Source organism: Eptesicus fuscus, chromosome 2, assembly GCF_027574615.1.
Source record: "Eptesicus fuscus isolate TK198812 chromosome 2, DD_ASM_mEF_20220401, whole genome shotgun sequence".
Classification (NCBI taxonomy): domain Eukaryota; kingdom Metazoa; phylum Chordata; class Mammalia; order Chiroptera; family Vespertilionidae; genus Eptesicus; species Eptesicus fuscus.
The window spans coordinates 7,409,919-7,434,461 of NC_072474.1; the positions used below are offsets into that span (position 1 = coordinate 7,409,919).

Sequence of the window (24,543 nt, forward strand, 5' to 3'; positions counted from 1 at the left end):
CAGACTAGTGTGAGAAGAGGTTAAGGAATCTAAGGAGCTTGGGCAATGGGGAGGCATTGAATGATTTTACTTAGGACATGACATGCTTTATCACTCAGATTGTTATATGGAAGACTGATTCAAGGAGGTAAAATTAAGCTGGCAAAACAGGTAGAACACCAAAAAAGATGCTGAAGGGAAAAACTAGGGAAGTGGTTTAAAGAAAAGTGGATAACATTAAGATTATATCTAAGTGTAAAAAAATAGCAGAACATTTTTAGGTTGGAAATTTGGGAAATAGCCATAAATGACTAAGAACTTTCTAACAAGGGAGTTTTGGGTAATGCTTGTATTACACATTACCTTAATTAATAAAAAGAGGAAAAGAGACACGCTTCAGAGAGAAACATGGTTACTCCTATCTTGGCCATATATATATATATATATATATATAGAGAGAGAGAGAGAGAGAGAGAGAGAGAGAGAGGTAATATGCAAATTAGCTAGGATGCCATAACAGTCACAACTGTCTCAGGAGGAGGCTGAGCATGCAGATGAGCCTGGAGCAGAGACACAACACACAGGGGTACCCGCCCTCGCTGAAAGACAGCGCACCAGCAGTTGCACCTCTGTGCGTGAGCTATAGAGGAAACACCTTTTCTTACAGCTCATTGGCTAAGCTTCCTGTATGCCACTTACAATATTCTTGGTAACTTGGGTAATAAGATCCAAGAAGGTGATTTAAGGTTTTTCCACCTCCCTCCTGGAGGAAAAAAAACGAAGGTCCGCTGCTGGAGGGGCTAAGAAATGTCATATCCTGCCCTAGCCTGTTTGGCTCAGTGGATAGAGTCTTGGCCTGCAGACCACAGGGTCCGGGTTTAATTCTGATCAAGAGCATGTACCTAGGTTGCAGGCTCCTCCCTGGCCGGGGCCCAGGTCAGGACTCATGCAGGATGCAACCAATCGAAGTGTCCCTCTCACTTTGATATTTCTCTCTGTCTTTCCCTCTCTCTTCCACGCTCTCTAAAAATCAATGGAAACATATCCTCAGGTGAGGATAAAATAAAAAAAAAGAAAGAAAGAAATGTCATAGCCTATGAAAGAGACATCTTGAAAATGCCTAAAGAAAGTTGTCATTTTTTGTGGTAAAGTGACTAGAGTCCGTGTTGATGAAAACACCTTGATGGCTGCGGTGTCCGGCAGTGGCAGCAGCAGCGGGGTGCTGGAGGTGGCACCTTCCCCTGATCAGCTCCCCAGAGCGGGCCTAAGCCATCAGTAAGACATCCCCTTAGGGCTCCCGCACTGTGAGAAGGGACAGGCTGGGCTGAGGGACCCCTCCCCGAGTGCACAAATTTCATGCACTGGGCCTCTAGTGTTAATATAAAATGCCCATGGAAAATCCTTTTAAATGTGTGCAGAAGGTTGCTGGACATGTTTATCTGAAGCACTGGGGACATACATGTTTGTGAGGCACCAGGTTGTATGTGCTACCTGAAGCTCTGGGAGTGGTTGATATTCCCAAGGAAAAGTGGACATATGTGAACAGTGATTAAAGGATGGAAACATGCCAAACACTAACCAATCATTAACATGAACTATGGAAGAGGAGTTTGATCCTATAGTATTTTTTAGAGTTGAAAGAAAGGAGATCCAAAAAAGTTTGGTACCCACAGAGTTTAAGACAATAGTATCCAAATAAGCAGGTTGAGTTCAATGGACTGGTCATTAGAGAGAGTGTCCACTCGAGAAATTTGCATAAGTGGTAAAGAAATTAGGGAAGACTACTATCTTAATTAAATTATTCATTATTCAGAATTAATAGAATGACCTATAGGCAGATATTAAATTATTATATGATTTGTGCAAATAATTATTTTATTCTATCATTTTTTCCCATTAAAAAGAGTATGGCTTGTCTTGTTGGTAATGGTCGCTCTAACAGGTGTGAGGTGGTATCTCGTAGTTTTGATTTGCATTTCCTTGATTGCCAGTGAGGTTGAACATCTTTTCATATGTCTATTGGCTGTTTGTATGTCTTCTTGGGAGAGGTGAATTTTCAGGTTCTCTGCCCACTTTTTGATTGGATTGTTTCATTATTTGGTGTTAAGTTTAACAAGTTTTTTACATATTCTGGAAATTAAACCTTTGTCAGAGTTACTGTTTGCAAATACCATCTCACATCTGGTTGGCTGTCTATTTTGTTTCCTTTTTTTTTTTTTTTTTTTTGCTCTCACCCCAATAAAATTTAATTTAAAAAATTGTATAGGTTTTGTTTTGTTTTGCAAGTGAATGAATTCTTTATTTAGGATGTTGCAGCAGGGAGAATACTAAAGGGAATGCCTCCTTCAAAATAAGCAATGAGAGGGGGTTCATATGGGGAAGAGACAAGAACCATAGTGCCAGCTCCAAGTTTGAGATTGCAGTATTATAGAAAGAAATTGCTTTTCTTTGTGAATTGACCAATCTTAGTTCACTGCATCCTGTTCCCAGAATTATTGATTAAAAAGGAGATTTCAAGATGTGAGTTAGCATATATGCATATTATTTGGTTAATCTCTTCCTGCCCACCCCACCCACCCATACTTCTCTCTGAGATTCCTCAGTCTGTTCCATGTTCCCATCCCTCTTGTTTTATTTTATTCAGCAGCTTATTTTGTTCATTCAATTCCACATATAGGTGAGATTAGGTGATATTTGTTTTTCTCTGAAAGGCTTATTTTGCTTAGCATAATACTGACAATAATGGTGAAGGCCTGGGGTGGGGTGGGGACCAGGTAGAGGGGGCAATGGGAAGAAAAAATGGGGGACATCTCTAATACTGTCAACAATAAAGATTATTTTAAAAGACCAAGAAACTCTATGCCAACTCTTTGGCCACAATTAAATAAATAAATAAATAAATAAACAAATAAATAAACAAATAAATAAATAAATGTGAGTTAGTCTTTTGTTACCAGGAAGTATGTGGTCAGTGTAAATTCAGAGCAAAATATTTTGCTATTCACTACAAATGACAAGTTTTCCACAGCCTCTGCAATTTACATATTAAATTCATAAAAAGAGATTTACAAGAATGTTCAAAGCAGATGTTCAAGAATGTTCAAATGAGTAAAGCTTTATTCACCATGAGTCAGACCTTGAGAACTTTACCTAATTAGCTCTTCTCATTCCAACTGAGAAATCACACTGGGTTTGCATAGTCGGTGCCCAAAGTAGTTATTATTTCTGGTGCTTTTTGTTCCTTTTTGTAGATCCACATTTCCATCTGGTATCAAATTTATTTTGCCTGAAGGACTTCATTTAACATATATTGTAGTGTGGATTTGCTAAACATGAATTCTTTTCACCTGTGTACTTCTGACAATGTCTGTAGCACCTTTATTTTTTGAAAGACATTTCCTCTGAGTATAGTGTTCTAGTTTTTTTTTTCTTTAGAAACTTCAAGGATGCCGTTCTGTAGCCTTTGTTTGCATTGTTTCTAACAATACGTTTGCTGACACTCTATGCAGTCTTCTATAGATAGTGACTTTCCTTTGGTTGTTTTTAAGATTTTTCTACTGATCACTAGTTTTGAACAATTGACTATGATGTGCTTTTGCTTAGTTTTATTCATTTTTCATGTGCTTGGGCTCATTGAACTTCTTGGATTTGTGGATTTATAGTTTTGATAAAATGTAAGGATTTTCTGGCTAATGTTTTTTAAATGTTTTTGCTCCTCCTCCTCTTCTTTGAAGACTCTAATTACACATATATAAGGTCCCTTAAAGATGTCACACAGCTCATTAAGGCTTTTAAATTCTGAAATTTTTTTCTCTTTATGTTCCATTTTGGATAGTTTTTATTGTCTTCACATTCACTAATTATTTCTTTTGAAATGTCTAATTTGCCCTTAATACTACTCAGTGTATTTTTCATCTCAGCCATTGTACTTTTCATCTTTATAAACTCAATTTGAGTCTTAAAAAATATTTCCCATGTCTCTGGTTAATGTTTTGAACATATGAAATCATCCTATATAATAAAGAGGTAATATGCAAATCGACCCTCACACCCTCACAAGATGGCTGCCTACAACCAGGCTGGCAGGGGAGTTAGTGAGGGATGACCAAACAACTGAACAAGCAGGCTGTGTGGGGCGACCAGGCCGGCAGGGGGGTTAGTGAGGGACGACCAAACGACTGAACAGCAGGCTGCGTGGGGCGACCAGGCCAGCAGGGGGGGCAGTTGGGGGCAACCAGGCAGGCAGGCAGATGAGCAATTAGGAGCCAGCAGTCCAGGATTGTGAGAGGGATGTCCAAATGCTGGTTTAGGCCCTATCCCCAGGATGTCCAACTGCCGGTTTAGGCCCTATCCCCATGCACAAATTTCATGCACCGGACCTCTGGTATTATAATAATTGTTCTAATGCCACTCCCTGCTAATGTTAACATCTATGTCAGTTCTCAGTTGGTTTTGATTGATTGTTGTTGTTTTTTCTCCTCATTACAAATCATTATATTTCTGCTCCTTTGCATGCCTGATAGTGTGGTGAGATGTCAGACACTGTGCATTTTATCTTGATAGGTACTGAAAACTTTTGTATTTCTATAATTATTCTTTTTTAAAAAATATATGTTTTTATTGGTTTTTTAGAGAGAGAGAGAGTGAGAAGATAGAAACATCAATTGGCTACCTCCTGCACACCCTCTAGTGGGGGTTGAGCCAACAACCCAGGCATATGTCCTGACCAGGAATCCAAGCAGCAACCTCTTGGTGCAAAGGACAACACTCAATCCACTGAGCCACACTGGCCAGGCAGTATTCTTGAGCTTGTTTGGGGATGTAGTTCAGTGCCTTGGAAACAGTTTTACCATTGTTGGCCTTGCTTTTAAGATTTGTTAGGCAACACAGTGATTCTCCTTCTGGGTATATATACAAAGAAACTCAAACTCAAAAGAATGTATGCACTCCCATAGCCATTACAGTGTTATTTACAATAGCCAAGATATGGAAGAAGCCCAAGTGCCCATTAATAGGTGAATGGTAAAGAAGATGTGGTACATACATACAATGGAATATTGTTTAACTATTAAAAAAAAAGGAAATCTTACCATTTGTGACACCATGGATGGACCTAGAAGGTAGTATACTAAAGAAAATAAGTCAGTCGAGAAAGACAAATACAATATGATTTCACTCATATGTGGACTCTAAAGAACAATATGCATAAACTAACAAAACACACTCATAGAAATAAAGAGAGGTGGGGTGTGGGGGACCAAATGAAAAGGTGAAGGGATTAAGAATTACATATTAGAAGTTACAGAACAGACATAGGGAGGTAAAATACAGCATAGAAAATATAGTCAATAATGATGTATTAACTATGCATGGTGCCATGTGGGTAGTGGAAATGTCAGGGCAATACTTTGCAAAGTATACACTGAGTGGCCAGATAATTATGATCTCTGAACACATAATAATCTGGCCACTCAGTGTATATCCTATATAATAAAAGGCTAATATGCAAGTTGTCCCCTTGACCAGGAGTTCGACCAGCAGGCAGGCCGGCCAACTGCCCATGTCCCCTCCCCTTGGCCAGGCTGGCCAGACCCCACCCATGCACGAATTCATGCACCAGACCTCTAATATATATATGTATACACTGAGTGGCCAGATTATTATGCGTTCAGAGATCATAATAATCTGACCATTCAGTGTATGATTGTCTAACCACTATGATATACAAAATAATATGGACTGTAAACTGTAATTGAAACAAAAGAAAACAAACAAAAAAGATTTCTTAGGTGAGACCAGAGCAGTGTTTGGTTATAGGGCTAATTATTTTTCAAAATGAGTGAAGTCTTCTGAGTACTCTAGACAATGCCCCATGGATTATGTAGTTTTCCAAGTGCTGTGTGAGCTGGTACTGCTACCTTAAATGCATCCTTCTGGTTGTTTTCAAGGTTTGGGTACTTTCTCACATTAATGTCCTGATCAATACTTCTCTGAATATGTGAGGGAGCACCTCTGCAGATCCCTCTTTCTGTGCAACACTTTCTTTGCTGGTATTCCACCTGCACACTCCAGGTGCCATAGACTCCTTGGACTCTGAGCTCCATCTTCTCAACTCAGATTTTCTACCAGGCTCCACATTTGTTCTAGTGCAGGAGTAAGGCTGTTTGATTTCCATCTCTCAGGATTCACTGTTCTTCATTACCTGATGTTTAGTGTCCTGAGCATCATCATTTCATAAATCCTGTTCAGTTATTTGGTTGTTTCAGGTGGGAGGATACATCCGCCTCCTGGTACTCTATCTTGGCTGGAAGAAAATTAAAAAGTAAAGATTTTGAACCAATGTATTGCTGAGCTATTTAAATTACCAGTGGAAATAAAGATATATAAAATAATTTTTAAATGTCTATGTTCTTTCATTTCCTAATATATTCCTAGGTCCATCGACTAAGGACTTCTTTTATTTTATAAATCTTGATTGTTGAAGGAAACATGAAGCACAAAGACATCATCCTATCCTTTTTGTTTGTTTTTGTTTTATTTTGGGATTTCTTGCTTTGAGCTTTTATAGAAAAAGTATTTTTACTCAAAAATTGTTTATAACTTATCAAGCTTTTTCAAAAAATGCTTATTTTAATATGTAATGTCTACCAGGAAAGCATGGTAACAATTATATAGAATATATCACCATATAAATTATGTTTTGAGAAGTTTTAAAATTACTCAAATGCTTTGTGGCATACTAAGATGTCTTTAATTCAAGTGGAAAGGATATCTCTTACCTCTTAGAATTCTAAATGACATATAGGTAACTTTGAACCTCTGATTCACTAACACTTGTCTTATTTTATTTTCTTGGAATTGCATGCCTTTAAATTAGTTTGGTCCATAAACCCTTTAAAAAATAACCACTTACAAAGTCCTTTGAGTGTGTCCAATTAGTTTGCTTATCTGAAAATAAATTTTTTCTGTAGTCCATTTCAGGGCAAATAGATGTTTTGTCATAGTAAAATTTCTTCTGTGCCTTTTTTTCTAGAATTAATTTAACATGACCAAAGTGTGTAATGAAAATACATTTTGCTGGATTGGGAATAATTAGGGCAAATTTTCCAATAAAAGTAAAATTAATATAGTGTTAGTCTTAGAATGTCACATACACTAAGGAAAATATTTAACCACTAGAGGCCCCTTGCACGAAGAGATTCGGGTAATAGGCCTTCCTTACCTTGGCTTCCAGCACTGGTTTTCCTCCGGCACCTGGGACCCAGGCCTTCCCAGGCCTGGGAGTCTGCCATCTTCATCTTTGCTACAGACTCAGGCCAGAGTCTGCCATCTTCATCTTCACTGCAGAATCCAGAGTCTGTAGTCTTGTCTTCACTGTGGCACTCTGCTCCTGTAGATCCCTTCGCCCCTGCCCTCCCTCTCATAGCAGGCGTCCTGCCCCGCCTGGCTACTCCATGCCTGGAGCAGCTGGTCAGCTGCCATCTTTGGCCTTCTAATTTGTATACTCAATCTGATTGGCTGTGGGCATAGCAGAGGTACAGTCAATTTACATGTTTGTCTATTATTAGGTAAGACTAGGGGCCCGGTGCATGAAAATCGTGCACTGGGGGGTTCCCTCAGCTCAGCCTGCCCCCTCTCACATACTGCGAGCCCTCAGGGGATGTCCTACTGATGTCTTAGGCCCGCTCTCCATGGGGAGTTAGCCTAAGCCGCTCCCCATGGAGAGGCGACCGGGCTGATCAGGGAAAGGCACCAGCCCCATCACCCCACTGCTGCAGCCACTGCCAGTCACCGCAGCCACCAAGGTGTTTTCATCAACAAAGACTCCAGTCCCTTCACCATGAAAAAATGACAACTTTCTTTAGGCATTTTCAAGATGTCTCTTTCATAGGATATGATATTTCTCAACTGAGGATATGTTTCCACTGATGTTTAGAGAGTGTGGAAGAGAAAGGTAAAGACAGAGAGAAAGATCAAAGTGAGAGGAACACTTTAATTGGTTGCCTCCTGCATGAGCCCTGATCTGGGCCCTGGCCAGGGAGGTGCCTGCAACCTAGGTACATGCCCTTGATCAGAATTGAACCCAGACCCTGCTGTCCGCAGGCCGAGGCATTATCCACTGAGTCAAACCAGCTAGGGCAGGTTATGACATTTCTTAGCCCTCCAGCAGCGGACCTTCATTTTTTTCTCCAGAAGTGTGGTGGAAAAACCCTAGATCAGCCTTTTGGATTCTTATTACCCAAGTTACTAAGAATATTACCAGTGGCAAACAGGAAGCTTAGCCAATGAGCGGTCAGAAAAGGTGTTTCCTCTAGTTCACACTGATCACTGGCTCTGCCCCTGCCTAGGCCTAAAGCCTCGGGGCCAGGGCAGGGGCCCCCCAGCTCCCTCCAATGGCTGGCTCTGCCCCTGCCCAGGCCTAAAGCCTCCGGCCAAGGCTTTAGGCTTGTGTAGGGGCCCCCTCGGCTCCAATCACAGGCTCAGCCCTGCCCAGGAACCCCCTGACTCAGGTCCTTCCCAGGCTGCTCAGGGCCCACGCCAGGCCTATCTCAGAGTGACCTGGGTGCCAAGGATGTTCCCGGGACCCAGGTCTCTGGGCACCTATGTATGCAAATTAACTGCCATCTTTGTTGGGTTAATTTGCATACTCACTCTGATTGGCTGTGGGCATAGCGGTACGGTCAATTTACATGTTTGTCTATTATTAGGTAAGATTATTTTAGTACCTTACTCATTTCATAATATATTCCAAATGTTTTCTAGAGATACCATGAGACATAAAATGCCGTCTTTTCATTTTCTTAGTTATAAGTGAAAGTAATTCTGGAGATCTTCTATTCTTATATCCTAATTTCAAGATTTGGAAATAGGTTTGAGACCATTTGTCTTAAACCACACTAATAATTAACATTAAACATTTAAAAAAGAATATAGTACTCCTATTACATCATGCTGACTTTATATTTATCTAACTAAAGATAGTATTAATCTGGAAAATATTGTCCTCCTAAGTAGACATCACAAACTCATGTAGATACCTATCTGGCATTCTATGCCAAATTCCATGGCAACGATATAAACAGACCCAACCACTGAAAACATTTTCCCATTGCAGTTCACAGTGCCATCTATTTCTTTGTCTGTGCCAACAATTAAACTCTCATGATACTATTTCGGATTAGAAGCTTTGAGAACTAATTGACAGTAGCAAGTAACTAATTGATGTAGCAAGTTGGACTGGCAGAGTCTTCGGAAGTTTACCGTAGAGCTTCCCCGGGAAAGGAGCTGAGGCTACCCACTTGATTTACAATGCTGCCTCTCTTCAAATCTCCTTTGTAATGATTGAGGCTAGTTTGATTACTTACTGACACAGTTAAAAACAGAAAGGTAAAAGTATTCACGTTAATTAACATTTAATTAATAATGCATTCTGTCAGTTTTCAAACTGCATTTTTAGACTTTGTATTTGCTTTAGCAACATTGACCAGAAGTCATGTATCTCTCCTCAGGAAGAAATAATCTTGGGAACATTTGCAGAAGGCACCGTTAATGCTGACGTCAGATTATCAGAGGTGCATTGTATTATTTGACTCCCCCTCTACTGTCACTCACTAGTGATGAATGTAGCTCTTCTTCTCTTACTGAGAAATTACATTTGAATACAAGCTTTGACAGCATCATCTATATCTCTGTCTCTGTATTGACATCTATAGCGATGTGTATGTTTTAAAGCATTATGTGTACGTAAGAAACTGTCATTTCATGAACCAAAATTATTTTGTGTGGTATAATTCTAATAGAATTAATTTCCACTTGAATTTACAAAACAAGGGTTAGCTTTCTGATTATGCAGTATTTCTTGCATACCAAGTTTGCTGAATTGCATAGACATACAGTGAAAACATTAAATTTTAAACTTGTCATTTCAATGAAATCATTTTAAGTATCAACCTTACTGTGTATGGGGTTTCCATAATCTGAACCCTGTTTTAAGAGACCTAAACTTCAATATTTTCTCCACAAGTATGTAGACGTTGTTACTTCCTTTTTCATGGCAATTAAAGAAGAGGAAAGATACATGGTTTTTGATAGGTCACCAAAGGAGGAACTCATGAGGCCAGAATGGTGAGGGATTACAAATTTATTCAATCATCTGCACACCAGGTGGCTGAGCCTGGATAGCTCCAGCACCCAGTGACAAGCTGAAATACAACTGAGACCTAGATGTTATCTTTAGGGAGGAAAAGATTAGGGTTATTAGATTAGGGGGTCTTAGTTGCCTGACTAGTTATTTGTTAGGGGAGAATTGGTTACACTGGGGGCAAGGTTTTTATTTTTCTAGTTTTGCCCCTTGCTATAAAAGGGTTTTTCTCCTGCCTGATTTTTCTGATTTGTTAACAATGTGGGAAAGAGTAGGATCTATTTCCAGCCAAACTTAGTGCTTTAAATTTCCTGAGGTTATAATCTCCCATTCACTGGCTTAACTTCTTATTTTTACTGAACCTTAATCCTTGCTGTTTTCACTTTTACACCTTAATATTGCTACATTAAAGAATTTTATTTTCTTTCAAACAGAGCAACCAAGTTGGTTGCCTCCCAGAAAAACAGGTAGGAGAGAGATATGCTGGCCAATATTGAAATGCATACATCTCAGGTAAAAGTAACTTTCTTTTTACTTATGGTATATCATTAATGGTGAGATTTAATGATTGAATAATAACTTTTAGTTTACTCTGTAAATAGTAGTGGAAGAGATTTTTAAATTTCTTCCTTTTAAGCTTAAATTTACTTCTAAACAGCATTCTTTTGACTAGTTCTCATTTGCATATATATGCAAATTTTACTTTGGACTTTACTAGAACCAGTTGCTCATAAAATATTGGCTTCTCATATGAATAAGTTTATATGAGACCTTGATTATATTGTGAAAAGCTAACTTATCCAGTAATTAAAGTATGCTCCTTTTTGAAAAAGCAAAGTAAATAAACTTATACATTTGACCCATGAAGTACAGATGCCACCTCCACCCCCAGCCAATCTGAAGAGCAGGCTGGATGGGGGTCTGAGGCATTATGCTCCTATCTTAAAATTCTGCTGCCGAATATTCTGGTTTAGCTTAAGAAGTATCCAGCAACCTCATCCTGCCAAGCTTGGAGACTGAAACCTCAGGCTTTCTTGCTCAGAGTAAAATGGCCCTTGCCTCCCCTCCCCCCCCCCTTTTTTTCTTTCTTTTCCCCTCTCCCCCTCCCTTTCTGTCCTTGTCAGGGTGGAGATAAGGGCTTTTTAATTACAGGCAGGCTATAAATTAGCTAGTGGTCTGGCCTTTGTTTAAACTTTAAATAGTTAACTTTAGAACTTATTTCTTTCTTTCAACATTTCTCTTTTCCTTCTCATATATATGCAACCTTCACAAATTTGACACTTTCAAATTAGCCTTCAAACCTTCTTTCTATGTCCTTCAAAAATGCATAACCATGCCTCAGACCTTCCATTAAGTATTTCTACTCTAATATTCTTTCTTTCTGTCATACCTTCAGCAACTTGTACAGACCTTTTCTTTCTTTTTTCTTTAAAAATGTATTAGAATTCTTCACTCTTAGAAACCTTAATTTTCCAATGATTACCAAAAAGTAAACAGCCAGCATTTCTTAGATTAACATTTATGAACACACATTAAATACTCTTACTTTCAAGAAAATATACCTTCAACAAAGTACAAGAGACCTTCTGTAGTAAAAACTAAGAGCAAATTAAAACATGCCTAGCAATCAATGTTTCAGTATTGTATGCTATTTTAAAATGTTTAGATGTTTATCATTTAACCCAGCAATGCTCCGAAGCCTTTAAGTTACCAAAGACTTTGGAAAATTATGTATAGGCATATGAGGCTGGAGAAAAGGCAGGGGGAGGAGGGAGCAGGCCCCGCAGCCTGTTCCCAGGCCTCTAGCCACTTGGATTCAAAACTGCAGGATTTTTCCTTAGAGATAACATGCTAAGGTTTGGGAGATAATGAGCTCAGCTTCTGATAATAGCCAGACTGTTAAATAAGCATTTGCAGTAAAGAAAGTTGTTCTTTAGGAAATATTGGGTTTGGGGGGGGGGGGGGGGGGGGGGAGGGCGGGCAGTGAGAAGGCACTGAGGTCAGAGCAGTTTTCAGAGCATTAAAGGGGTGAGAATGCTGGCCTTGGGATCTAAAGGCTCAGTGAGTGGTCCCTTTGCTCAGTGAGAGAAGATAAAGTTGGGAACCCAGAGGTGAATGTATCCAGCAAGCCCAAGAAAGGAGACCATTCCTGTTCAGAGGAGGGGACAGTCATGGAGGAGATAAGGAGATAAGGCATTTACAGTCCAAGGAATGGCTCTGCCTTGTGGGGTGAGAGTGAAACTGAGGTAGGTGACTGTGGTTTGGGACAACTGGGCTTTATGAGGGGATGCATGGCGGCCCTGGCCGGGCACCAAGGTAGAATGAGAAAAGAGTGAAAGGGGGAATTTAGTAAGATGCTGTGTAGAGGTGAGGTGGCTAATGGCTGTGAGACTAGTCCGTCAACCCCCGTAATACAGACTGAGGAGGGGACAAGGGTCCCAGCGAGTTCAGAGCGGGCAGAATAAGTGGCCCCAGTGTCAATTAAAAAGGAGATCAGCTTACCTGCCACCACAGTCGTTCCCCGAGGCTCTGTCCTGGTGATGTAAGTCTGTGGGGCCCTGTCAGGGCCTGGGCAGCTTCTTCAGTGGCCAGTCCCAGGAGGTCTGAGAGCTCCAAACCGGATCCAGAGGACGGCCTTGCTGGACTGGCTGAGATCCAACTTGGAGCAGCCAGACTACAGTCTGATTTCCAGTGGCCTTCCCTTCCGCACCTTGGGCAGGGCCCAGGCGGGGGTCTCGGGTTTGAGTAGGACTTGGCCCAGTGTCCTTTCTTGTTGCATTTGAAGCATGGGCCCAGAGGAGGCTTAGCCCCTGACTTACCCGCGGTTGGAAGACCGGCACTCCGTTTGGGGTTCATGAGAGTGCTGGCTAGGAGCTGGAAGGCCTCCTACTGGGCCTCAGCCTGGCCTGATCTCGCCTTTGTTTTTGGATTTGGGTCTCCTCATCTCTATTACTAAAGACCTTAAAGGCCAGGTTAATGAGGTCTTTTTGAGGGGTTTGTGGACCTCTATTTTTCAAAGTTTATGGTGTGTGTCGGGGGCTGTTTGGGGATATAAATGGGTGTTCAGAAGAAGGGCTCCCTCTGGGGAGGTGGGGTCTAAAGTGGTCATTTTCTCTAAGGCCTCCATGAGGTGGGAGAGGAGGAGAGCTGGGTCTTCGTGAGGGCCCTGAGTGATTTCATTAAGTCTGTCATAATTGACCATAATACCCTCAGTTCCTGCTGCCTCCCTCAGGGGTAGAATGGGCACAGGAATAGAAGAGGCTGTTGAGGAAGGTGATCTTTGGGTGGCCTAAGAATGAGTGTTAGATGGGAAAAAGCTGTTTTGGAGCTCACATTTTCAGGATTTGGGCTCTCAGGAGCTTGGGGGAGAAGGTGGTTGCTGGTTAGGAGGGTATGGGTTTTGGGACTCTACTGCAGGTGAGGGAAGGGGTGTTTAAGGGGGTGGAGGTCGGTGGTCTGCTGGGTCAAAAGTAGACTCAGAATCAGAAGTGTTAGGGGTAAGAGGTTTTGTGTGAAGGAGAAAGATCTGATGGGAGAGCAGGACTGAGAGAGGATTGGAAATGAAGGGTGAAAAAGGCCTGGATGGAGGGAATCTCTGGTCATTTTCCATTGCAGTGAAGAAATTATCTAAATTGCTCAGTGTGTTAAAATTAAAAGTGTCATTTTCAGACCATTGAGACTTATTATCTAGTTTATGTTGTGGCCAAACAGTGTTACAAAATAAAGTGAGATGATTTGGCATGATTTCCCCTGCAAGTCTACAGAGGGAGTGTGGCGTGGCTCATGAGAGAGGAAGGGTGAGTGACAGACTACAAATCCAAAGGGGACTGTTTAGGGCAGGCATCCCTGCTGCTAAACAAATCACCACGAGAAATGAGAGGTGACCCTCTGAACTGGGCATCCCCAATCCAGAAGGACCCAAAGGCAAATAGCTGAGGAGTCTTGTGGCCTAGCACTAGGACTTTGTGATGAGAGACTTTTGAGAAGTCAGGGAGAGTGAGTGGGCAGATGACTCGAGACGAGGGGAATTGTGGAACGTCACTCACCTAGAGAAGATTGGCCGGTGTGGGATGGAGGGTCAGCAATGGAGATGGAGAGATTCCTGGTCCGGTGTCCTCCTTGGCTGGCTGGGGGTGAGGAGGGGAACCCCATAAGGGAGGGAGGCCTGATCGAGGCCAGCAATCGAGTCACCTGAGTAGGATTCAGAGGTAAGCCCAGGACAAGCTGCCGCTGCCTACTGCTCTCCAAGAAGCAAACTCAGGGTGACTGAAGCCAAGGCGATGGCTCCCCATTCTCATGGAAAGGTCATCGAAGGAAGAATGCACAAGGCCAGAATGGTGAGGGATTACGAATTTATTTGATCATCTGCACAACAGGTGGCTGAGCCTGGATGGCTCCAGCACCCAGTAACAGGTGTCAGTGGCTTTTAAACGACTTTTGGTGGGCTTTTTCTGGGGAGACTTCTTTGTGCGTACCCGGAGGGGAGATAATGGAAGGTGGTCACAGCAAGTGAAATTGTGGTCTCAGCAAAGGGAATGTCCATCATGAAATAGCCCGAAAAGCCAGTTGCTGGGGGAGGGGTATCAATTCAATTGCTTAATCAGACCTAACAGTTTTATCTCTGGAATATAATAGTAGTCAGAATCCTGATGGTACTTCATAAAAATATTACATAATCTAATCTATTCAATTAGAGAGCATTTTATATTATTTCCATTTCATACAGGTCATTTCTGCCAAGTTGAGATACATCATATTATAATTAATTGCTAGAGTTTCTTATTTTTATGTTTGAGAAAAAGATAAGGATTTATTTTTATAAACTCTTAAAAGTTTGGTCATGGTGCATTCTTAAATTTAATATCTATGCATTTTATTTCTGTTATCTACCTTACAGTCAAAACAATATTTTTTAAAAAGTAATGGTAAAGGGTTACTTAGCATGCAAGCCTCTTATGAATTTATTAGAACCTACAGAATCTATAGTAATAAAAGTGTAATATGATAATTAGACCAGACAGCCAAACGACCTTCCGGATGTTTTTGCGGACTAAGTCGCGGTAGAGGGGTCAAGGCAGAGGGGATTAGGGGCGATCAGGAAGGCAGGCAAGCAGTTAGGGGTGATAAGGCAGGCAAGCGAGTGGTTAGGGGCAATGAGGCAGGCAGGTGAATGGTTAGGGGCGATGAGGCAGGCAGGCAAGGGGTTAGGGGTGATGAGGCAAGTAGGCAGGCAGGCGAACGATTAGGAGCCAGCGGTCCTGGATTGCGAGAGGGATGTCCGACTGCCAGTTTGGGCCCGATCCCCCCAGCAGTGGGACATCCCCCGAGGGGTCCCGAATTGTGAGAGGGTGCAGGCTGGGCTGAGGGATGCCCCCCATGTACGAATTCCGTGCACCGGGCCTCTAGTGTTATTATAATAATTCATAGATATAATTGTAGTTGGGGTTCAGAGCATAAACAAAACAATGCATTAAAAATTTTTTTGTAAGAGTCAAGACAAGTAAAATACAATCTATAGCTTCTCAATAGCAAAGCTGCTGTGGAAATTGACAGAAAACAAACATACTGCTCAAGACCTTTATCTTCCTGCTCAAATAGTATCCTGAGGCAGACTACAGTATTTCTCTGACTGATTGGATGAAATTTCCCATCATCACAAGATTACAAATAAATATTAAAAGCACTGATTATAACTGAACCAAGAGTTTGATTGTCAGAAATTATTTTTATTATTCTAGTAACAGCTACTACTAATTCCATGACTATTTCCACATAAGAAATGAAACACCCACCATGCTTATATAGCAAGTAATCAACTGACTCTATACAGTGACAAACTATATTACCCATAGTTGTACAGACAAATGTAAATAATAGATTTTCAAATCAGCCAACTTTTATTATTGCAACAATTCATTCAGGATCACCAAAGGATGAAGTATTCATATGAGAGAATGTTCTAGACATAGGCAGTCCTCCGGACACATGAAACTTTGACTTCTGCTGATTTGTATGTTTGCTTTTCAGCCAACTACACACATAGAATCATCATATTGCCAGCAGGCAGGTAGCACACATATTAAATTACATCAGTCAATCGACTGATGTTTACCTTCAAAGGTTCCCCACACTCTCTCTCAATCTGACCATAAAACAGGGTGGCACCTGCCTTCAGACCCTCTCTGCCTTGGGACTTGATCGGTAGCATAAGCTTAGCTCCCATCTTGTGTTTTGGATGAAGCTGCACAGAGAGACACAGGGAAAAGAAATTAGTAGGGAAAGTAGGAGGATTTAGCTTTTCATTTTAAGTTTTGAAATTACCAATAAGTTCTCCAATAACATTCTGTGAAGTGGGCAGAAGAGTTTTTAATGTTTCCTACTTTACGGATTTGGTAACTGAGAATCAAAGTGAATGTGCATATTTTCAGATTTCACTGCTAACTCTCTATAAAGATGATTTAATATATGCTATTAAGGGATTTTCACTTAATATAAAATGCCAGGAGAATAATATTTAAGGAGATGAAGATAAGTTTGCCTGATTTTTTTTTTTCTATTTTTCTGGATGTGCCTTCCCTGCTCTGAAGTGTTTAACATTTTAAAGTCAGGAAGGGAAGTTTTGAAGTGCTGTGAGCAATGATAGGGTCATTCCAGGGAAAGCAACTTTGAAAGTACAGGAATGATTTTGATGATTTATATATTTTGTTTTTTATTTTTTAAATAACCCTATCATTTTTTTATAAATCTTTATTGGTGAAAGTATTACATATTTCCCCCCCACATTTCTTCCTCCCACCCTCTTCCCACTCCCCTCCCACCCCCCTCCCACCCAAGCCTTCACCACCCAATGTCTGTGTCTATGGATAACCCTGTTATTTTATCTTGACTCTTATCTCTAGGTAACAAGAACATATTGAAAATAATTATGTACTTTAAATAAAAAATACTGTGGTTAATTTCACTGTCTATTCACCTCTGCCTAGCTAAGATGGAGAATCTATGTACTCCTAAACCTGTTTCTCGAGCATCCCTTCCAGTAAAAGAATTCTGACTTCAGCTTCTGTTTAAAGTCTGTGTGAGCAGGTGCAGAACTTTCTAATCTACCCTTACTATCCTTTTCACCAGCATCTCACTTCACACACCAAGCATGTCCCTTTGTCTTTGCCACGACTACATTGTAAACCCTGCATTTTACTCTGTGAGCAGTGTACACTCCCCTTCCTTTCCCTCTCCATCTTTTAAAATGAAAAGTCTTGGTGACTCAAGAATTTTCCTCATTACCAGACAAAATGTTCTTGAATAATGCATTCTTATTCCTTCAAGAATTAAAATTTGAGTGTAAGTCAGAAATCTACACTTCATTCAGTTCGATCCCTTAGAATACCTACATAAAAGAAAAATCTGTGATGACATCACTTTACTCACATTCAATAAAGTATTAGTCTTATGGCCAAATGGAAATGCTTGATTTTATGAAATAAGACTCATATCAACATGAACCTAAGCTTTGACTTTCTCGAAGATAACATTCATTTATGCTGTTATTTTCAGAAGACTCAACATCCCATAGCTAAAACTATGAAGGGGATGAGAATAACCACTGATTTATTCTAACATTGATTCTCTACCAGATAAGTGGCATCAATCCAAAAGATTTAAAAACATGGTTACCCTAGCTCCGTGGTCGGCAAACTGCGGCTCGCAAGCCACATGCGGCTCTTTGGCCCCTTGAATGTGGCTCTTCCACAAAATACCACGGCCTGGGCGAGTCTATTTTGAAGAAGTGGCGTTAGAAGTTTAAGTTTAAAAAATTTGGCTCTCAAAAGAAATTTCAATCGTTGTACTGTTGATATTTGGCTCTGTTGACTAATGAGTTTGCCGACCACTGCCCTAGCTGGTTTGGCTACTACAATTACAATAGGTACTGGTTAAATAAATATTTATAAGGTGGAATATTGTGCAGTCATTAACATTACTTCTTTTCCATATCCAGTGTTCTTGAATGTTTACTAGTATGCTATGGGTGTTTATTTATTTATTTATTTGGTGAATCTAAAGGTTTTATTTACACGGACACTCAATTATAGATGAGCCGCTTTCTAGGATCCATATGCCTTCCTGGAGCTACTTGGTTTCGGGTTTCTTGTCTCAGGCTTCAAGCTTGAGAGTCTCGGCGGCAGGGAAAGCCTCCCAAGGACTGTTCAGGTCAAACTTGCGGAACTCTTGGGCCAACTCCACCAGTTCAGCCACCGCCAGCTTCACCTCCTCATCAGAGCGGAACTCAATTAGCCAGACAGGGGAGTCTTTCCGGAAAGGCTGTCCCTCAAAGCCACAGTCTGTCAGGACCCTTCTTAGGTCAGGATGGTTGGCCAAGAGGACTCCAGACATGCCTCAGCTCTCCCTCTCATGCCAGTTTGCTGCCTTATACACAGAGCCCGTGGACTCAGGTGTCAGCTCCTCTGCAAGGTCTTCACGGGGATGCGGGAGGGGAAGCGCAGAGACAGCAGGTTGTAAACAATCCCAACCTTTTCCGCCAGGTTGGGGCGCCCACTGCCATCAGGGCAGCCAAGGGTTCGAATTGTGCACTGGTGTGATCCCTGAGGCAAGTCAGCCCTGGAATGACTCCATCAGGATGGATACAGACCCCTAACTCATTGGCAGGACACCCGCACTTGTTGGATATCCTTGGGCAGGATTTCAGCCTGGTACTCCCTCCAAAAGCTCAGAGCTGTTTGTGGGCCACACCATTCTGGGTCCCGCTGCCGGCTGCAGCGCTTTCCTCCTCACAGACAGCAACAGCGCGAGGGGCGCCCCACCACCCCACCCTGGGCAGCGCCTCCGCAACCAAGAGCCTGGCCACCAGGCCTCTTGGTGGCCGCCTCGTTCCCCGGGTGCTGACCCTGGGCATTTTTTTTTTTAATTCTCACTTGTGATTTAAACAGTCATGTGAGGGTTGTTTGGCCACTTCCCAGATACCTTCCAAAATACCACCCCAAGTCATATGTAAGCCATTATTTCCAGACAGCCAAAGTATGCTTCCTTGACCATGATGCGGACTGAGCAGCTGTATACTGTGTTCAGATAGTTTAGCACTGGCCTGCAGTTTTTTTATGGCTTCAGCGATACAGGACCTTTTGGATGTTCTTCTAAGAAATGGCTTTGGGCACTCTTGATTGACATACCTCAACATAAGTGAGCAGGAAAACCTCTCTATAGAAATTAAATATGAGTCAAAACTTCTCAATTTTTTTCTCCTTCAAGTTATAAAAATTATTTTTATACTTATGGATGATGTCTAAGTGGGGACAGGGACTCAATAGTAAAGTTGATAACTAATTCATTTGCTTACAATTATTTCAATCAATCCTATATAATAAAGAGGTAATATGCAAATTGACCCTCACACTTTCACATCACAAGATGGTGGCCCCATGTCATCACAAGATGGCTGCCACAAGATGGCCACCCCCACATTGTTACAGGATAGTCATCAGGGGAGGGAAGTTGGGGGCAACCAGGCCATCAAGGGAGGGCAGTTGGGGGTGATCGGGCTGGCTGAGTAGGGAAGTTGGGGGCAATCAGGCCGGCTGGGGAGCGGTTAAGTGTCAATCAGGCCAGCAGGGGAGTGATTAGGGGGTGATCAGGCTGGCAGGCAGAAGTGGTTAGGGGCAATCAGGCAGGAAGGCAGGTGAGTGGTTAGGAGCCAACAGTCCTGGATTGTGAGAGGGATGTCCAACTGCCGGTTTAGGCCCAATCCCCCGAGGGGTCCCAGATTGGAAAGGGTGCAGGCTGGGCTGAGGGACACCCCCCAGTGCACAAAATTCATGCACTGGGCCTCTGATGAAATTATAATGGCATATCAGAGGCCAGTGGGTCAAAGGTTGCTTCTCAAATAATGTCTAAATCCTCTGAAAACCACTACAAATTTGCCTTTAAGAAGCCATACTAAGATACCCCCAAAGATAAAAGAGTAAAACAAAAATTTTGGTATTCATATAGACTTTCACCCTAAATTATTGCAATGAAAAAAGGCTAGAAATTGTATTAAAATGCACACAGAAGCTTGATGTTAAAAATTGCTCTTTATGCCCTAACCCAGTGGTCGGCAAACTGCGGTTCGCAAGCCACATGCAGTTCACGAGCCACGGTTGCTGCTCTGTTGACTAATGTGTTTGCTGACCACTGACCTAGGGAAAAACACTTAAAAAACATTTTAATAATGTACTAATGTCTTTAACCTGAAGTCAAAACTTCTGGGTAAGGGTAATGCCTTATGCAGTGGTTGGCAAACTCATTAGTCAACAGAATGGCAAACCACGGCTCGCAAGCCACATGTGGCTCACGAGCCACAGTTTGCTGACCACTGCTCTAACTGGTTTGGCTCAGTGGATAGAGTGTCGGCTTGTGGACTGAAAGGTCCCAGGTTCGATTCCGGTCAAGGGCATGTACCTTGGTTGCAGGCACATAGCCCAGTAGGGGATGTGCAGGAGGCAGCTGATTGATGTTTCTCTCTTATCGATGTTTCTAACTCTCTATCCCTCTCCCTTTCTTTCTGTAAAAATCAATAAAATATATTTAAAAAATAAAAAATAAAAAAATGCTCTTTATTAAGCTAATTATTCTCTGGAAAGACCAGAACAGATATTTTATTTTGACATGTAAAATTTTTTTCTAGAACAATAGTCACAAAATGCATAGGTTGCCTTTTAGTATCAAACAGATTAAAAGGTTTAACTGGAAACAAAAAAAATAATTAATAGGTTGTAGAGAAAATTTTGAGTTATGTTTCTATAAATAAAATAATTGCTATAATAATTTTCTGATTGTCCTTATATTGACATTGTACCCAGAATTTAGCAATAAAGGAAGGTTATTTTACTCCTCTATTCTTTCAACACCTGTATTAAGCCTCAGTGCAAACAACTGTTCTAGATTCTGGAAATCCAAAGGCCGGCTACTAGATATAATAAACCCTTGTTCTGGGCTTCAAAAAATATAATACTGTTGTAGAGAAACTAGAACAGATTCATTCAATTGAAACATTTCTAAAGGAAAAAAAAAACTGGTGTTATGTGTTACATAGAGAAATTTGGAGGGCATCTTTTTCAGAGAAATACTGCTCAAACAAAAATTTTTCCTTACCCCAGAAAATGAAAAGTAATAGGGTTTGTAGTAGGTGTTTTATTATATCATTCAACTAACTGTAGCATTGTTTTAAAACCAATGCAAAGATTTTGCTGTAAAAAACAAAACAAAAAACTTATATTATGCAAGACATATCCCATTATGGTTTTTTTTATTAAGATATTTTGGTTTGGGTAAGTAAGAATTTTGAAGACTATTGAGTGTAAAAGATGTTTGGAATGTTGACAATTTTAAGTTTTGCTCATAAATTTCTCAATAGAAATTAAATTGAAGCTCTACATTTAGGTTTGTTTCATTCATATTTGCAGCTCATTTTTGAAGGTATTCGAGGTCCTGGCATAGAAGGTGACATTGCCATTGATGATGTATCAATTGCAGAAGGAGAATGTGCAAAACAAGACCTAACGACTAAGAGTAAGTATCTCTTTTTTAATTGGTTTGATGAGATGTTAAAGTAATGTAATATTAATATTACAAATTAGTATATTCTAACCTAAACATTTATTTTTAGTTTGTTATTTAGAATTTCTTATATTTAAGAAGCTAAAATTTTGAGGATAACTTAAAAGCAAAGTATTAAATTTGGCTGTATGCTTGTTTAGCCTAAGAAAGAATATAGTTTTGATGTAGGTTTATGATTTTTAATTGGGATTTTAAAATATTTTGTTGATATTATTAATTTCAGAGGTTTTCAACTTTTCTCAAAATATTTAGTTAATCTATATATTTATATATTCATACAGACATATATTTATATATATATTTATACAGACATACTGATTTTTATTCCCCAGTTTATGAAAATATTTCTTAGGTTTCATGTTTGTTAAACATTTTAACAAGTTTAATATTTTAAACAGTCTTAACAGGGTTTTCCCAAAAATGTATACACACTTTAACACCTGATAGCTCAATTTTGAAAATGAAATGTATTTTAATAAGCACTTCCTTTATAATTATTCAAAGAATGTATATACATTTTTGGAGGACACCCTATATTAAGTAATGGATTAGCCCTATTTTTTAAATATATTTTTATGGATTTCAGAGAGGAAGGGAGAGGGAGAGAGAGATAGAAACATCAATGATGAGAGGGAATCAGTGATCGGCTGCCTCCTGTACACCTCCCACTGGGGACCAAGCCCACAACATGGGCATATGCCCCCAACCAGAACCGAACCCGGAACCCCTCAGTCCAAAGGCTGATGCTCTATCCACTGAGCCAAACTGGCTAGGGCTAGCCCTATTCTTTTCTTTTTCTTTTTCTTTTTTTTTCTGGTATAATTAATCTCCTTCTACCACAATCAATTGTTTGGTAATTTGGTTTCAGGTTTACTCCGGTTTGAATATTATGGTTTAATGATGTCTTCAAATGTGATTTTTCACTACAAATCAATTTTTATATAAAAGAGGTATAAATAATGCAAAAAACATCAGAATTGTGTATTGAGCTGCTTCTTAAAATCTTCATCTTCATGTTGTTCATTTAAAGTTGAGAAACCTCAAATTATTCCTATTACAAATTTTTTCAATTGAAAGATTTTCATAGGACCATCTGGAATCTTTACTTTTGTGATCACATAAAGAGATATCAGTGAAACTAAATATATAAAAATAAATTCATCAATTATTCACATACAAAAAGAACATGAAAGTCAATTTTGTATTGTCTAGAGCAAATCAGAGTCTTTGTTAATTGAACATAATTAATAAGAAATTATACCGGTCCAGTTGTTGAAAGTCATATTTGTACAGCTACCCAGTGATTGCTCTCTCATATGAACTCAAATGATTACATTTTTAAACACTGTAAAAAGACAGAAACTAAAATTGTATATAACAATGAGCCATTTTGCTCATAGATTTACCTTTTTGTCATTACACTTAGCATTTCAAGTAACACATTTATAAATTTCACCCTGTGTCTGGCTAATTTTCCTTTAGAAAACTAATAGCTCAAATGAAGTAGGTTTGTCAAATGCACAGAAAAGCATGCTTTCTCCTCGAGAGACTGGGATTTCCTCTGGATTTCACAACATGAATCAGTGACAGTAACATATTAACCAAAGATAGTTGCTATATTACAAAGAAAATTTACATTTGATAACTTAATCACTGAAAAATATTATAAATTAAATTCAATAAGGTGAATTAAACTTTCCAAATGATGAAAGCAAGAGAACATAATTTACTTCTGAAATAAGTAAATTTGCAGTAGCTAATTTCAATACCCAGAACAATTCCTTCCTAGTTTTCATCAAGTGTAGTTTTTCTCTCAGTCTTTAAGCTTAAACATTTCTGAAAGCTTGTCAAGCGGCGGGGAGGAGGCGGGAGGGGGGGAGGTAAGCTGACCATTTAGTTTTTCTGAGAATTTTCTATGTGTGCATGCTTTCACGTGGCTAGCAGAACTCAGGTTGAGTGTAGCCACAAACCTACACAATCAGTTTTTATACCATTTTATACCAATTTAAATCTACAAATATGTTTATCCAGTGCCTAACCATATATATATTAAAATGATAGCCTTTTCACTTGTCTTGTAAATGAAGCTGATAAATAAAACCAAAAAGAAAAAAAAAAGTTTTCCAAAATTGTTTTCATATACAAAAAAATGTTTCATTAGTTCACCAAAGTGGAGTTGGTTGTTGCATGGAATACTTATTTTTTGTTTGGTTGTTTCTTGGCACTTGTTTTCCTTGTCTTCAGATTCCGTTGATGGTGCTGTTGGGATTTTAGTACATGTATGGCTTTTTCCAGTTATTGTCCTCATCTCGATCCTGAGTCCTCGAAGGTGACCTTCCCCTGGCAGAGGCTATAAAGGATTCACCAGGCACTGGCATGAAGAGTCTTTGTAAACGGACATTGGAAAACAAACTACCAAAGATTCCTCCACTGACTACTGACTCAAAAACAGAATAATAAAAACAAATTTTTTAAGCACTGGGGATAAAAAGATGTCATGGAAGTATAAGTTATTCCAAACTGCGTGTACAAGATAGTGTTGACATGCGTAGAGAAGAGACCTTCAGGTGCTTTTGTGGCTAAAACGATTACAGTGTCATCTGGTCATCTGGTTGAACTCTGGGGGGAAAAAAAGAGCTATAGAAATTCTTGTCAAAGCACAAAGTCTTGGCTGGTTTTGTTTCAAATGAATAGTTTGCTTGTTACCATGGAAACATAATGGCCTGCCAACAAAAACCTCACTGTAAACAGGGTACGTGAAGAGCTGGCATTTATTTTCCTTTGGAAAAGCTTTTACGTAGAGAATTCAATAAATG

General features: G+C 40.0%; 1 protein-coding gene and 1 pseudogene across 1 annotated transcript in view; one reads left to right on the plus strand and one right to left on the minus strand.

Moving 5' to 3' along the window:
• MDGA2 (MAM domain containing glycosylphosphatidylinositol anchor 2) overlaps window positions 1–24,089 on the plus strand; it is a 1,000,910-nt gene extending 976,821 nt beyond the window's left edge. Inside the window, exons 16-17 of the mRNA XM_054725417.1 lie at window positions 21,574–21,679; window positions 23,972–24,089. Of these exons, the coding sequence (XP_054581392.1) occupies window positions 21,574–21,679; window positions 23,972–24,060 (195 nt within the window). The 3' untranslated portion in view covers window positions 24,061–24,089. The remainder of the gene's footprint in view (window positions 1–21,573; window positions 21,680–23,971) is intronic.
• Window positions 18,245–19,168, minus strand: LOC103294959 (NADH dehydrogenase [ubiquinone] iron-sulfur protein 3, mitochondrial-like; annotated as a pseudogene).
• Window positions 24,090–24,543: the final 454 nt, after the last annotated feature.